The sequence below is a fragment of the Colletotrichum orchidophilum genome (assembly GCF_001831195.1).
Source record: "Colletotrichum orchidophilum strain IMI 309357 chromosome Unknown Scaffold_147.1, whole genome shotgun sequence".
NCBI lineage: Eukaryota > Fungi > Ascomycota > Sordariomycetes > Glomerellales > Glomerellaceae > Colletotrichum > Colletotrichum orchidophilum.
The window spans coordinates 1-15469 of NW_019173103.1; the positions used below are offsets into that span (position 1 = coordinate 1).

Below are 15469 nucleotides of genomic sequence, written 5' to 3' on the forward strand. Positions count from 1 at the left end.
GGGGAGGGTAAAAAGGATAAAAGAATAAATAATCAACAGAAGAACTTCAACGAAGCGAATTGAAACAGCAAAAGCAAAACGAAATGTCCCTAGCAAGGCTCGAACTTGCGACCTTTGGATATCCCTAGATGTTCTAGAGTCATATATATGGATATGAGACCAACGCTCTACCGACTGAGCCATAGAGACTGGGAGGTTGAAAATTTCGAAGGGTGAGTTGGCTAAGGACCGCTGCACTAGGTCTTGTGGGCCAAGCTGGTCTCCTTCATCGACTAGTAAGCGAAAAGACTAATCCAGTGCCGCTGTATGGATTGTTCATTAGTAGACATAAGATGAATGTATCAAGAAGGTTGACTAACGGTTACTGTGGAAATGCGCAAGCATTCGTAGACCTTCAGTCACAGCAAACCCGGCCTAGCTTGTCCTTCTGCTCCGATGCCGGAAAACAGACTTTCCCGGCCGAAACCCAACGTCCATTCGCACTAACAGGTGTACTTCCAACGCAAAACAAAGCAATTTAGGGGAGCAGGAACTTTCCGGACGGCCGTGCTCGTCCACTCCCACAGTCTCCGCACGAGATAACAGTCAAATCAACATCTCTGCTGACACATACGGGCCGGCGACGTACCCCAGACTTTCGGACGTCTGGTCTCCATTGTCGTTTACATGCTTTCAAAGGGTTACGATATCTGACTCTCAAGTCTCCACTGTGCAGATCGGGGGTTCCACGCCGTTTGGCCTTACTCACTTCCACCTTGTCTAGAGAACACAATTCTCCTCCTCCCCCCCCTTCCTTCGTTTCCCACAATGAGTGGTCAAAGAAGCGGCAGCACCCATCAGGCCAAACGCCCGCGACTCGGCGAGCGTACTATGTTGGCCTGCATCGGTTGCAAGCAGAAGAAGCTCAAGGTCTATACAAGTCTCCTCTATGCCTCTATGCAAAAAAGAAAAAAAGAAAAGAAAAAAAGGAACCCCGGACTGACTCACGTTGGTCCCGTACAAGTGCGACGGACAAAGTCCAAAGTGCCAAAATTGCGTGAGGACTGGACGAGGTAGGTCCAAAGTGACTGGAGACAGCATGATGAACCGTGGCTGATGTTGTGGAACCAGACTGCCTCGTGGAAGACCCTGGCACCGGCTTACATCGCCCGCGCGACTACATGAAGTCGTTGGAGGCGCGTGTTGCCTATCTCGAAGGTCTCTTACAGCAGGCCCGGCCCGAGGTCGCCCTCGATCACTTCGGCCCCAACGGGAGCGAGGGTGGTGGTCGTGACGCGAACCAGCACGCCGCCGCTCCACACAACGGCCCTACGCAAGCAATGTCCATCATGCACATGCCGTCTGCTCTTGCCCCAACCTCCCTCCAGGGCCACCACTCGTCATTCGAAGACGTGGATTTCTCACGTGCGCTGCGCGCGCCTTCTGTAGAGGCCGATGACCACCATGTCGATACCTTGTCGTCAGAGGTTGCGCTGCTCTGTCTCAGTGCCGCTGGCCGAGAGCCGCATTACTTTGGCCCATCGTCTGCCGTCTCCTTTTCACGCATCGTTGGCGCTACCATGGGCCTTGCCAGTACTGGCGGGAGCTCGCAACATAGCCATGCCGGCCGGGGGAAAGATATCGGCCCTGAAGTCGTTCGAGAGGTCCCGTTGAGGTTGCCGTCGCCAACTCTGAGGGCAAGTTTATCTGAGGCGTACTTTAACAACATACACCCCCAGTACCCATTCCTTCACAAGCCCACGTTTCAGATTTGGGAAGAGACTTGCCTGAAAGCAAGCCTCGACGGAGATTTGAGCAGTGTCGGCGGATCAACACTGTTCTTCGTGCTTATGGTGAGTCGAAACGCTAAAATATCTAGGCTAGATGGTATATCTGCAGGAGATCCACCAGTTATCTAACACATTTCAAAGGTCTATTCGATAGGCTCCTTGGTTCTCGGTCAAAGCCATTATGATGCTGCCGAGGTATGCTTGTTCATCTCTCTCAGGGGCAGTGTGGTCCGCAGCTTTGGGTACTAACACATGGGACGGCAGGCTTACTACTCTATGGCATTGGATCACATATCTGCAGTCCTAGACCTCGATAGCCTCGAGTCCATTCAAGCAATATTGGCATGCGCCGTATACTCAATCAGATCGCCCGTTGGCGTAAGTCTATGGTAAGTTCCGGGCCTGTTCCATGTGTCGGGACTATTTTGACTGGCTTCTAGGAAAGTCTCTGGCATGGCTATCCGCCATTGCATTGAACTCGGCTACCACCGAAGTGCCGAGAGGTATCATAGAAACACAGACGCGTTGACGAAAGAGATGTCTAAACGGTGTTTCTGGGTGGCATACGACATTGACAGAGTCGTTGCCTTCACCCTAGGTCGTCCAGTCGGCATCCCGGATGACTCAATTGACGTCGAGGTAAGCTTTGCACGTCACAATATTGCAGAACAACTCTGTCTCCGTGCTATGCTAAATTCAGCTGGCAGCTACCACTAGATATAGATGATGAGAATGTGACCTCAGGTGGCCTTTTGTCAGCCTCACGAACGTCCAGCACAGATCCGCCGACGCTCATGACCGGCTTCATCCACGCCATCAAACTGAGGCGTCTATGGACAAAGATCAGCGATAACCTGTATCCCCCCACAACTCGACGGTGTAATTGCGGACACACGGCCACCGTAGAAGGCCTTCGCCAAGAGCTAGAAGAGTGGCGCGCGAAAACGCCCGACCAGTTAGACTACTCGAGGGCGCATCCGCTCTCGGTATTCACCTCCCGTTCCTGGTTCCAGCTCGCCTACGACCACTCGATACTGCTCCTGTATCGCCACTACATGATGGGAGGATCACCCGCACACCACGCCACGCCGGACGGCGGCGGCGGCGGCGGAGGCGGCCACGGAACCAACATGAACGACAACAAAGCCACGGAGCGAGCGCTGGAAGAGTGCGCGGTGCGCGCGCGGGAGATGTGCATGCTCTACCGCCGCGTCTACCAGAGCTCCTCGGTCCAGTTCACCTGGGGCAGCCTGCACATCCTCTTCCTCGGCGGGCTAACGTACCTGTACTGCCTGTGGCGTTCGAAGCGCGTCCGGGACTCGACGAGGCAGGCGGACGTTGTCGCGACGTGCATGGCGTGCACCACCGTCCTCATCATCATTGCCGAGCGCTGGAACCTGGCGACCTCGTACCGGGACATTTTCGAGGCGCTGTCGCAGCGGACGATTAGCATGGTGTGCAACGATGGGCAGAAGCCGGCGGCCCCTACTACTTCGCTGCCGGCGATGGGGCCTGGACCCGGGGCGGACATGCATGCTCCTTTTGGCGGTGACGCGGCGCCGTCGATGCAGGATTGGATCATGGGGTTGGATGACTTGTCGATTCCGCAAGAGTCTGAGTGGCTGGTGCAGGAGTTGCTTCAAGGTGTGCGGGATTATTAGCTGTGACGATTCTTGCCTTGCAATACATGACATGAGTTATATTGAACGCAGTTGATATATGCTTGCGAGGCGAAAGGACACCATTCATTTTACAGAATTAGCTAACGTCGCCTAAATAGAAATGAAAACTAAACTATCCTGATTAAAGCAATCTACACGTAATTCAGTCACGGACCAGACTATCACATCAAGTCAAAAGTCAAAATCCCGGATCTCTCTTCAGACCTTAGAATTTCGTCAAATTCGAGGAATCATGCCCATACTCAGACCCAGCTCCTCCGCGCAGGTCTGCAAACTCTTCATCTGGGCCTGCGCATACAACTCGTTCGCGTCAAGAATCTCTCTCGCCAGCGCCTTCTCGTACCCATCCACATCCGGCCCCGTCAACTCCTCATTGCCGCCCATCGTAGCTTCCCTCGAGCCGGTGCCGGATTGAAGGTTTGACTGGAAAATCCCAGCAGCCGAAAAGGGCAAAAAGTCCTCGTACGTGATGGGCAGCGCTTCCAGCACGCCCTCAGAGACCAACCGATCCAAAAGAGAAGCGGGATCCGCTGCGTCGAGGTCAGCGAGGCTTCGAAGTTTCTCTTTGGCGGTTTTGGTGCACCGGTATTCCGAGTAGACGAGTCCCTGCCGTCGCAGCTCATCCCAATCATCCGGGTACTTTTCAAAGACCTTTGCAAAAATCTCGTCCACGATTCCAGCGTCAGCAGGCTCTCCCTTTTCTTGTGCCGTGGCCATTGCCTCCTCCAACAGCTCGTCATACAGCCTCCTACCAGCAGGTGTCACGGCGGCGCCCCTCTCCTCAATCTCTCCAAACCTCGCCTTGTGGAAGCCGTCCACGAACTCGTCTCTTCCCGACACTGCGAAGCGAATCCCCTCCTGGAGAGCAAGGAAGCTCGTCTGACGCAACAGGATCGGGCACTGGCGCAGCGGCGGGCCCTCGATGCGGCTCTTGACCGCCATACCGGCAGCGAGCATGGCTTCCTGCGCGGCATTGATGTCCAGGGCCCGGGGTGTGAGGTGATTGATGTGTGACGACCGAAAGCAGGCAATGTCGGCCAGGATAGGATGCTCGCTGCGCAAGAGAGCGTATTCCTCGTGGGTCGCCGCCGCCAGAGGCTGCCAGCTGAATGTGCGAATCGCCTCGACCACGAAACGCTCCCCTTGCTCCGGCGTCAGACGACCGTCCTGGACCTCCTCGGCGGTCGTCAAAAGCTCCAAGAGGGCGTCGCTAAAGAGTTTCCGTCTGGCCAGGAGCGCCAGGGCGACGACGCGCGCCGTGCCGGACGTGAGCAGCTCGGGGCGGAGGAGCGTGGTGAAGACGCGGAAGGGGTTGCGTTCCAGGGACCGCGTGGACGTCGGGCGGAAGCAGGTGGCGTGCATGGGCAGGCCGGCTACGGAGAGGTCGTAGTAGCCGACGGGGTGCATGCCGAGGAGGGCGAATATGCGCCGGACGGTGTGGAGTTCGTGGGGGGTGCCGAGGCGGATTGCGCCGTGCCGCTCGAGGGTGAGGCGCTCGACGCTGGCTTGCATTGTCGCGGAGCCGTCGAGCCCGTGTCGTTTTTTGGTCTGGGCATTTTTGTTGATGGTTTGGACGATTTGGATGAGGTCGCCGTAGAGAGGCACCTCGGACTTGTACATTGCCGACATGGCAAGCGCAAAGGTGGTGCGGAGGGTGTCGGCGTCGACGTAGTTGGCGTCGGGTGCCGGATGCCCCGGAGGATCTGACCGGTGCGTGGACAGAAGGCTGGTCGACATGATGATATTTGATAACGAAATGTTTATTCTTCAGAAGCCAACAATCGATCTCTTGGCGAAGATGAATGAGGATTTACAGGTCAAGAGAAGGGTTGATGTGGCGAGGTTTAGATCCGAGCAGGAGGATCAATGAAGCTACGACACTAGTCCGTAGTAGAGCTTCAAAGTTTTTAGATATCTCGCAGAAATCCTGGATAATGAAACAAAGAGCCAAACCGGTAACAAGCAAGTGCAAATGATGACTTGGATCGTATAGTGACTTTGGAGGGAAATATTGTCAGCGAGCCAGGCCTCTACGTGGTTCTTCCCGAATGTATTGTTCACATCATTAATTAGTCTGAAACTTTGACTAGGAACATGCCAAAAGGCCGTCAAATGACCTCGCTTCACGAACATGGCCGAGGTCATCAACTACGTCGTCCTGCCTACAATGGAGACTACCGATAAGATGCGAGGAGCATGACTGTCGGGTGGCTTCGGGTATGGGGCTATGGGGCGCCGGCATCTCGTTGAGTTACCGAATGGTGGATCGGAAGCAAGGAGGGGCGTGACGGGCGTTAGTCGGGCATAAACCGTCTCCAACCGCCGGGATCGGGGGTTTCCGAGTGATGGCGACATTGCGTGTGTGTGCTTATCCGTCCCCATCGGAGCAGCCGCCAAACGTTATCGGTATCCCACAGCTCGTTGACTCGACATCTTCATTCATTTGAAAGCACATAGCGAAGATCATCTCGTATGCTGGGTTGATAAGAAGACTGGATAGCTGAGGAAGAAAGTATCCTTTCTCACGGCGTATTGCAGCTGAGAGACAGCGTTTCCACATCACGCACAAAACTCTACCACCATGTCAACCACCACGACCGTTACGGCATCCGCATCAGCACCGCCAGCATCGCTCAGTTCGGCGCTGGACTCGGGCAAGACGGGTAGCGGCACGTTCAAACGCCTTCACCAGATCCCGGTTCCCGAATCTAAAGAAGCCGCCCGGAAATGGCAGCTGGAACATATGGCGGCCGCGTTTCGCATCTTTGCCAAGTTGGGCTTCTCTGACGGCAGCAGTGGGCATATCAGTCTACGCGGTATGCTCTTCCTCTTCTTGATTTCCATACCAGCAAGCAACATCATGTGTTTCTTGGCGAGGCACTATGCTAAAACATGTGGCCGGAAGACCCTGTCAGACCGGATACGTTCTGGATCAACCCGTACGGGGTGCACTTTGGCGTTCTCAAGGTGTCGGACATGGTCCACATTGATGAGGACGGCAACCGTATCGGAGGTGCCGATAAGCCGGTCAACACCGCGGGCTTCACCATTCACTCCGTTCTCCACAAGAGAAGGCCGGATATCAACGCTGCCTGCCACATGCACAGCCCGTACGGCCGAGCATGGAGCACTTTCGGACGTCCCATTGATATGCTAAATCAAGGTAGCCACAGCCCCCCCCGCCCTCTTTCATGTGGATAGTTTATACTGACCGAATCATTAAAAGACTCGTGCATGTTTTACAATGATCTCTCAGTCTACCAAGGATTCGGCGGCGTGGTACTAGCAAAGGAAGAGGGCGAGCACATTGCCGAAGCCCTCGGTCCTACCAACAAGAACATCATCTTACAGAACCACGGCCTCCTTACCGCCGGCGGGACGGTGGCCGAGGCGGCCGCTTTCTTCATCGCCCTCGAGCGCTGTTGTCAGGCTCAGTTTCTTGTTGAGCAAGCTGTTGCTCCTGGCACTAACGGCGCTGCCGGTGGGCTGGAGAAGAGGTTTGTTGGCGACGAGGAGGCACAGTACACAAAGGATGGCACCGGTACACCTGAAGTCATGTATATGCAGTTTGTGCCGGAGTATCAATTAATCCTGAAGGAATCGGGAGGTGATTTTCTATCATGAGACAGTACGTAGACTACATTTAGGAATCCGGGAAGGGAGGAAAACTCGATATGCTCACAAAACCAAGCATCTTTTATCGCCAATTTAATTTTCGTGTCTGTCGCACATAGCCCAACATGACAAAGTTGAAGAGGAGCAATATTTATTCAGTCTCAATTGCAGAAGTGACGGCGTGAGTGGCATTTTGACTGTTACTGTGACCCATGCCAATAAACGGGTGTTCGTCTCGTCAACCCAGAGTAAAACCATTGACCCATGGTGTACACATCGTAGATAGGAATCTTCCCACCTAGTGCTTTGAAGATTGCCTCTGAAAATGGAGGCATGTTAGTGCACTCAAGCACCAGGATTCTGATATCAGGCCGACTCGCCACCAAGTCTCTTGCGACCGCGATGAGTTCTGCCTCAATATCTGCATAAACGTATGGGGCGCCCTTTCCAATCGTCCCTCTCAAGTGACCCTCAGCAGGTACGCCCCCGATGACTATCTTGGAAAGCGACTGCTCTGGCACAAAGCTTGCGAGATGCTGTGAGCCCAGCTTTGATTCGTCGTACGTGAGGACCCCAACACTCTTGCCCGGCGGAAGTAGAGGTAGGATGGAGGGTAACTGAGCTAGTGATGATGTCGCGATTGGAATAGGCAGCTTTGCGGTGAGTCTATTCCGTTCCACGAATTAGAAACGGGTCTCTTACAGCTGATGGCGCGAAACTCACTCCGCCTGGGCCAGTGCCAGAAAACCACAGCTGGTGATGATGCCTACGCAGCCCCTGGCTGCTAGACGGAGACCGGCATCCACGAAACGGCCTATGAACGCAGAGTCGTAGGTAGACGAAGTTACGACTTGCGAAACTTTTGACCCTTCGGCCATTTCACGGATGAGAGGGAATGGCCAGGTCCGCTCATTGTAGGGGTCACCTGGTGGTCGGTGAATGTCCACGTCTATGGCAATGAAACCAAGCGGTGGGATACTTTCCACAGGTTCAGCCATGTTGAAGTATATTCTGGCTATTTGATTCAATGATTCACCGACCACGATACTGGCGAAGCTCGAATCGTTTTTTTTTTTTTGGTCAATGTTTCTCGCTCTGGTAATGGATTGTTTTTCGTAATAAAGCACCAGCCACGCTTGTAGCTGCCAAAGAAGGGCCCTTGGCCACCGATTGTTATCTAGATCCCGCTCGCAATCGCAGTGGTGGTGATATCGCCATTCCTCGATATACCTGCTGAAGGTACTGTGTTGATTGCACCGTCAACATTTAGCCGTACTATCGTCCAGTACAACAACGTTACCCCGCAGTTCGTTCGTGAAACGATCAACGAGGGGGGAAATTGTTAGGACAGACAGCCAAGGTCCCCCCAGAGTCGGATCCTCCCGAATGGGGGCCACTGCGGCTCGGGAGAATCCGAACCTGTATAAACCCCTCCGTGATTCGGATCCGCACCAGCGACCGGGGAAAAGTCGGGTGTAAAAGTGGTGATGATTTGTGGCGACCTTGATAGCTGTTTGTCACTGACAGAAAGCAATTTAGGTAAATGTGGGATCCTTCGGGCATCTCTCAGTGTTATTTCAACAAGGAGCCAGGGATATTGTGCGGCTAAATGTCATGTCTTTTTCAATCGGCTGCCTGTCTGACACGTCGCATATTTCTTTCCTCTCGCATTCATAGGCCGCGCGCTCGTTGTTTCATACCCAGCGACTTGCAATTGTACAACAGCTTTTCCTCTCACCGTTTAGGAAGAAGGCGTTCTGCTTCGCAATGGCCCCAGCTCGGACAGATGACTTGGGCGCAAGGAAGCCGCGCGTCGTGGCCCTCGGCACCCCAAAATACGTTGGCGACGACTACCTCGCCGACTTCAAGACCGAGTTCGACTACTCCGTACTCGAGGCCACAGACCGAGCGGAGACGATAGCCATGCTTCCAGAGGACATTGAGAAGAACGGGCCTATTGACGCATTCATCATCCGCATGGGCACGCCGCCGTACGAACCCTTCGACCGGGGTCTCTTGAGCGCGCTGGCGCCCAACTGCAAAATCATTACGTCAGCCAGCGCCGGGTACAACGAGTTCGACGTCGAGTGGATGGCCTCGGAGGGCATCTGGTTCTGTAATACCGTCGACGCCGTGGCTGAGGCGACGGCGGATATGGCTTTGTTTCTGACCCTGGCTGTTTTGCGCAACACGAGCAATGCTGAGAAGAGCGCAAAAGCCGGTACCTGGAGGGCAGTTCCGGGTCTTGTTCCTGGGAGGGATCCGTCTGGCTTGACTTTGGGTATTGTCGGAATGGGAGCCATTGGCAAGGTTTGTTCTTTGCCATGGTATCAGAGTTGCACTACCGAGTAAGCAAGCTAACCTCGTAACGGGCAGTATCTCGCAAAGAAAGCGGCCGTCTTCAACCTCAAGATTAGATACCACAACCGACACCAGCTTCCCACAGAAGAGGAGGCAAAGTACAACGCAGTATACTCCCCAACACTGGAAGATCTCCTCGGCAAGTCCGACATCGTGTCACTCAACTGCCCGCTGAACGCCGAGACGACGGGCCTGATCGGTCCAGCAGAGTTTGCAGCAATGAAGGACGGCGTTTTCATCGTCAACACTGCCCGTGGGCCCGTCATCAACGAGGCGGCTCTCAAGGAAGCCCTCGACTCTGGCAAGGTGGCACGGGCTGGTCTCGACGTCTTCTGCGACGAGCCCAAGCCTGACATGGCCTTGGTACAGCACGAGAATGTTATTGCGCAACCCCATCTTGGGGGCCTCACAGATATGGCTTTCCAAAAGGCCGAGAGGGAATGTTTTGAGAATATTCGGGCTTTGTTCAAGAATGGGAAGCCCAACTCCCCAGTTATTGACATCCCTGACAGGAAAGGGAAGGCTCTGGCCTAGTAACCTAAGCCGCAGTTGCTTGTACGGAATTATCTATCAGCATATTGGAGCATTAGCCTTGGAAAATTGAAAGAACGACCCGCAAATTCCGGGTGACCCGGTAATTGCTTTAGGCAGGCATGACAGCACAAGTTTTATTACATCGAAACTCACTGGTTCAAGCCGAAACTGTATATCTCAACCTCGCTCAATTGGTTAAGATGCGTCCCAATAATAGTCGCGTCCTTCACAATATGTTGGGTTGCCCAATACTAATTTCCCGGAACTCCGTTGCGGTTAGTTTTATCATGTCCAAACTACCCTGTGTGAAGATTTCCAACCCAAGTAGCAACTACATTCCTGGTCAAGGTAGATCTGTTCCTCACGCGGCGGATACTTGCGTCCGACAGAGTGACGACGGAACACGAAAGGCCAGACTTTGCCACATATTAAGACGAAGATTCAAACATGATCGATTCATCGCTACCAAAACCAAAAGAAAGTAATTATAAGATGTCTTATAAGCATCTTCCTTAACTGACCAAGGTTCTCTCAAGACCGGTCCTCCTTCAAGCCTCGCTGCATCCGCACATCTGGTCAAACCTTCTGGCTGACGGCACGCGCCCCGTTCTTTTCGATGCTGGACTCGTGCTCGCTGTTTTGATCGCTTCTAAAGATATATTTCGGTCAGCTTTTTGCCTTGAACCCATTTGTAAGTCGGTGGCGGTACTAACGCTGACTCTTGAGCCTCGATGATTGCCTCCTGCTCTCGAGCTTGCTGCTTCAGCTGCTTGGCTCTGCGGCTGACGTTCCACCAAGGCCCCTTGAAGAGCTCATCCAGTTGCTCCAAACTCTGCAGAGACGTTTCGGGGACGACGCAGTAGACGTAAATCAACGACAGGAAACACCATCCCGCGAAAAAAATGAAGGCGCCCCAGTTGTGAGTTTGGCTGAGAAGTGAAGGCATGCCCTTGTTGAGGCCAAAGAAGAACAGCCAGTGGAAGAACTGCGCAAAAGCGCTGCCAAAGGAGCGTAAGTGGTTGGGCCACAGCTCAGCACCAAAGACGTAAGGTAAGACGAGTAGACCTGTAGAAAGAGATTAGAAGGCTTCCTTTTTTTTTTGGCCTAGCACTTTTCTTGAGTTTACTCACCGACAGAGTATCCAAATCCGTGGATGAAGATGGCGGCGATGGCTGCTTCGCTAGACCCAGGTGCAACGGAACCCTCCTGTCGGTGCTTGATAAAGATACCGATGTACAGATCAGAAATCATCTGGATCGTGATGCCGGTGAAGAGACTGCGGCGGCGTCCAAGGGCATCGATGAAGAAGAAACTAGCAATCAACGTAAAAAAGAACTTGGCCATGCTGTACATGCCGCTGAGGAACAAGCTACGGGCAGTGCCGCCGCCAAGTCCGAGCATGCTCAGGATGGGAACCAGGTATGACGTGACGCTGTTTGCTCCGGATAATTGAGCCAGTGCATACGATAGAACGGCCTGCTGCACGCGGCGCAGATTGGAGGGGACCAGGAATGCGTCTTTTACCAAGACAACGAAGCCGGGATTACGTCCGAATTTCTCTTCCTCTTTGGCGATCTGGTCTTTGATATCTTCAATCTCCGTCGCCACGCGAGGGTGATCAACCGGCAGCCCTCGAAGAGCCGTAAGGTTTTGGATGCCCTCTTCGTCGCGTCTGGCAATGAACAGCCAGCGGGGACTTTCGTAGAGCAAGAAGCTTGCGGCGATGAGAATGGCCGTGACGATGGTTGGGGAGAAGAAGACAATCTGGTACTGGAGCCTGCCGGCAGCGACATGGATGAAGCATGCGTAGACAATGAAGACCGACACGGTCAAGGAGAGCAGCATGACCACGCTGAACCACACTGCCAGGAGACCCCGGATCTCGGTAGGGGCGATCTCGACGATGCTGACGGGTCCGGTCACTGTCAGGGCACCGATGCCCAGGCCCGAGACGATGCGAGCGAAGTAGAGGGCACCGATGTTACCCATCGATACTGTTGCAATGATTTGTCCAATGATCCAGATGGTCATGTAGAGACGGTAAGACCACATCCTGCCAATGCGGTCATTGAGGAAGAATGACAGGCCGGCGCCGATGCCAGCTCCGATGTAGACGAAAGAGATGAAGTTGGAGACTTGGGTTGGGTTCGTGGCCGAGCTGATTCCAAAATCCTTTTGGAACCCGGGAAGGGACGGCACCACCGAGGATGAGCCCTGATCCCATGCTACGTTGTCCAGGTCAGCCGTCGTATGTATTATAGTCTTGACGAATGACATGTACTTACTGATGGGGATGCCACTCGTGGCATAGAGGGCGGCGGTAAGCAGAAGCTTGCGATTCGAGATCAGTTCTCGAGGCGACTCTCTGATTGCCTTGATGTACTTGGCGAAGGTCGACTCGGTGAAGACTTGGCTGAGACCCATCTTACCGAGGACGACGACGGGTTGTTCTTTTTGAGTTCAAGTGGCGCTCCCGGCAAAATTGACAACTCTTTTGGATGGTTGGCACGAGAACCTTGTTGGTGTTGCTGTGAGCAGATGAAACCTTTGCGGCAAGTGAGAGATTATATGAATCAAAAGGAGCTGCGTTGCGCCGTTGGGTCCAGCGATGTAGCATCGGACAGGGAGGAGTCCCAATGGATATCTATAAGTCAACCTGATTGCATGTCTGTTGGCTCGGTACGCATCAGCTGGACGTTATCGGAGCCAAGATGCGAAAAAGAGATGTCTGGCTCAAACCCCCGCCTTGAGCATGCCTCGCTTGTTGACCAAGAAGTCCCAATCCGCAGGTTTGTCGTCTCTGCAAGCTCAAGATCCGTGGTCACCACCTTTGCGCGGGTGTTTCCAGTCCGCTTTTCCCTTACGGCTCATGACCAAGAAGGTCTTGAGATAGGATTCTTCCCTCCCCCCCCCCCCTTATCATAACCCAAGGTACGTAGGTTGACAGCCACCCGCTTGATCCAGTTTGCACTAGCTTGCCAACCACCGCCCTGGAACGTTATCCGGGAGAATCCGAGCAAGGGTATCCATGTCTGCGGCACACTGCGAAATGATGAGAGCGGGGTCGCAGACTACTACGTAACGGGCTATCAGCTGCCGGGACCGGACCAAAGACCGCGCGGCGGGGGAGGGCCCGTGGAGCGGCCGGCAGGCAAGGGTCCTGTTAAGGCAAAATGTATATTTGATTGCGAGGGCGACCGGGGCAGATGATTATTTGATTGGACTGATTGCATAGTTCCTGATAATCAAATATCGCGTCTTAACATCCCGACTATCTTGTGTTTGACGCCATATCCATACTTCTACCGGGTCACCAATTATCGCCGATGGGATTTCATTCACGTTCTTTCGAAAGCGTCTAACAGTCCTTGATGCAGTTATTGACTCGCTTAGGTAAGATATCTTCAGAGCTGCTTTAGCTCCCTGCACCTTTCTTCTAGCTCCGACCCGGCCGACAACGGTGCCACGGCGTTTGCCGAAAGATCAAACCATACGAATCGTTGGCACACGACTAGCTTGCTTAATCCGCGAAAAAAAGATTGTTAGACACCGTACCATAAAGCTGGTGTTCAACATCTCGGCCTTGTCGATGGTCGTCGCTCAAAGCTTGGCAGACGCTACAGAAGCACGCACAATCCTTTCGGACTCCTCTCCGAAACCTGGCCAGAGCGTCTAGGACATCTTTTGGGCTAAAACTACCGAGACAACAACGACGCTCTTCAGCTCGGTTCAGCCGTGCATATAGTAGCGCGCCCGAAAGAATGGCAGGCTCACCTAGCAAGGACGATGAGGTCATCATCGTCGGGGCCGGCATCTTTGGCCTCAGTACCGCAGTGCATCTCTCCCGCCGGGGCTACAGAAATGTCACAGTCTATGACAAGCAGCCCTATCACAAGAGTCTGTACTCGTACTTCAAAGGCGCCGACGGAGCCTCTGCAGGTAACAAACCTTATTATTCCTAGCGCGGTGATCATCATGCTAATGTACATTCCAGACATGAACAAAATCATCAGATCTGCCTATGGCGCACAAACGGAGTATCAGGGCTTGACCATTGAGGCACTAGAGGGCTGGACCGCGTGGAACAAAGAGTTGGCAAGCGGGAAGACAGTTCCCCCCGGTCTAACCACCAACGACCGCGTCTTTGTCAACAATGGCAACTTGTCACTCTCAGACTCGGCGACTCTTCCACAATTCGAGCAAGATACTGTCGACAACATGGAAGCAGCAGGGCACCGAAACACCCAACTCATCACCATTGACGAGGAACATCAGAAGATCGCTGCTGAGAAGGGATGGACTTTCGGAATGGACCCGTTCCGCCGTCTAGAGAGAGGTCTCAACGCGGCCGGTGTACTCGACACGACAGGGGGGATGGCCGTGGCGGACAAGGCCTGTCGTTTTGCTCTGCATAAAGCGACAAGCCAAGGCGTCAAGTTTATTTTAGACTCTCAGGCCGGTGCTCTTGTCTCGCTGATTTACGAGGGCAAAAGGGTCGTCGGGATCAAGACCCTCGACGGCAAGGAACACCGCGCGAAGCTGACTATTCTGGCGTGTGGTGGCTGGACACCCTCTTTGCTTCCAGCTCTGGACGGCCTCTGTGAGACGACGGCAGGGTCTGTCGTTCTGCTCAAGATCCCTCGCGGATCGCCACTTTTTGCTCGCTTCGCACCCGAGAATTTCCCAACGTTTACATACAAAGTGCGGGACGGCGCCGAGGGCGGCCTGTATGGATTCCCCAGGGACGAGAACGGCTGGCTAAAGATTGGCTACCGCGGAACGAAATACACGAATCCCGTCACGCAAGCTGATGGCAAGGAGCGCAGTGTTCCCATTACGCGGTGGTCAGCTGCCTCGCCTCCTGGCAAACCTGACGAGGCCGCCGGCGGGCTCTTGACGACAATTCCCCAACAAGCTTTGAAAGTCTTGCGTTCGTTCTTGGCAGAAAATATCCCCGAGCTAGGCGCCGAGGGCATCGACATCTCTTTTACCAGAGTGTGTTGGTATACTGATAGCTATGATAACCATTTCGTTATCGATCATGTTCCCGACACAGAAGAGTCACTCATGGTGGCGACTGGTGGCAGCGGACACGCGTTTAAGTATCTTCCCAATATTGGCAACTGGGTTGTTGATGCGGTGGAAAAGAAGGGGCAAGATCGGATCCCACCTAAGCTTTGGAAGTGGAGACATATTGGGAAGCAGGAGAGGCCATATAATGTTCTAATGGAAGGAATTCAGGGCCTGAGAGCCCTTGGCAACGTGCCTCTGGCGACTGAGATAGAAATCGGTGGTGATGTAAAGGCTAGATTGTAGGAAGTAGATACCGACAGCTAGTGACTGAAGCTTGAGTCAGTAACTGCTGTATCACTCGAATGGATTTATGCAAAAATCTTTTTACTATCTCCTCGTCTCAAGATTAACTTGGCTTCATAATCGACCTGAACTATTAATCGGATGACTGTGAAGGAAGGATGTCAGATCCAGAGACTGCCAACCCGGGCTCGG

At 53.6% G+C, this 15469-nt stretch overlaps 7 protein-coding genes across 7 annotated transcripts; 4 read left to right on the forward strand and 3 right to left on the reverse strand.

Moving 5' to 3' along the window:
• Nucleotides 1-807: 807 nt before the first annotated feature.
• On the forward strand, nucleotides 808-3430 carry CORC01_12229 (uncharacterized protein; the record flags this gene model as incomplete). The annotated part of the gene is made up of 7 exons (XM_022623850.1): nucleotides 808-909; nucleotides 1004-1052; nucleotides 1111-1832; nucleotides 1911-1964; nucleotides 2034-2158; nucleotides 2210-2408; nucleotides 2477-3430. 7 exons carry the CDS (start codon nucleotides 808-810, stop codon nucleotides 3428-3430), a joined length of 2205 nt encoding a protein of 734 aa, XP_022469607.1.
• A 237-nt stretch (nucleotides 3431-3667) lies between these two features.
• CORC01_12230 (uncharacterized protein) lies at nucleotides 3668-5188 on the reverse strand (the record flags this gene model as incomplete). Its single annotated transcript, XM_022623851.1, has 1 exon — nucleotides 3668-5188. The coding sequence occupies one exon, from the start codon at nucleotides 5186-5188 to the stop codon at nucleotides 3668-3670; it is 1521 nt and encodes a 506-aa protein (XP_022469608.1).
• An 844-nt stretch (nucleotides 5189-6032) lies between these two features.
• On the forward strand, nucleotides 6033-7075 carry CORC01_12231 (class II Aldolase and Adducin domain-containing protein; the record flags this gene model as incomplete). Its single annotated transcript, XM_022623852.1, has 3 exons — nucleotides 6033-6267; nucleotides 6357-6614; nucleotides 6678-7075. 3 exons carry the CDS (start codon nucleotides 6033-6035, stop codon nucleotides 7073-7075), a joined length of 891 nt encoding a protein of 296 aa, XP_022469609.1.
• A 191-nt stretch (nucleotides 7076-7266) lies between these two features.
• CORC01_12232 (uncharacterized protein) lies at nucleotides 7267-8064 on the reverse strand (the record flags this gene model as incomplete). Its single annotated transcript, XM_022623853.1, has 2 exons — nucleotides 7267-7732; nucleotides 7790-8064. The coding sequence occupies 2 exons, from the start codon at nucleotides 8062-8064 to the stop codon at nucleotides 7267-7269; spliced, it is 741 nt and encodes a 246-aa protein (XP_022469610.1).
• Nucleotides 8065-8833: 769 nt separating this feature from the next.
• Nucleotides 8834-9961, forward strand: CORC01_12233 (uncharacterized protein; the record flags this gene model as incomplete). The annotated part of the gene is made up of 2 exons (XM_022623854.1): nucleotides 8834-9376; nucleotides 9443-9961. 2 exons carry the CDS (start codon nucleotides 8834-8836, stop codon nucleotides 9959-9961), a joined length of 1062 nt encoding a protein of 353 aa, XP_022469611.1.
• A 576-nt stretch (nucleotides 9962-10537) lies between these two features.
• Nucleotides 10538-12385, reverse strand: CORC01_12234 (uncharacterized protein; the record flags this gene model as incomplete). Its single annotated transcript, XM_022623855.1, has 4 exons — nucleotides 10538-10610; nucleotides 10675-11026; nucleotides 11092-12186; nucleotides 12247-12385. 4 exons carry the CDS (start codon nucleotides 12383-12385, stop codon nucleotides 10538-10540), a joined length of 1659 nt encoding a protein of 552 aa, XP_022469612.1.
• Nucleotides 12386-13722: 1337 nt separating this feature from the next.
• Nucleotides 13723-15277, forward strand: CORC01_12235 (uncharacterized protein; the record flags this gene model as incomplete). The annotated part of the gene is made up of 2 exons (XM_022623856.1): nucleotides 13723-13900; nucleotides 13956-15277. The coding sequence occupies 2 exons, from the start codon at nucleotides 13723-13725 to the stop codon at nucleotides 15275-15277; spliced, it is 1500 nt and encodes a 499-aa protein (XP_022469613.1).
• Nucleotides 15278-15469: the final 192 nt, after the last annotated feature.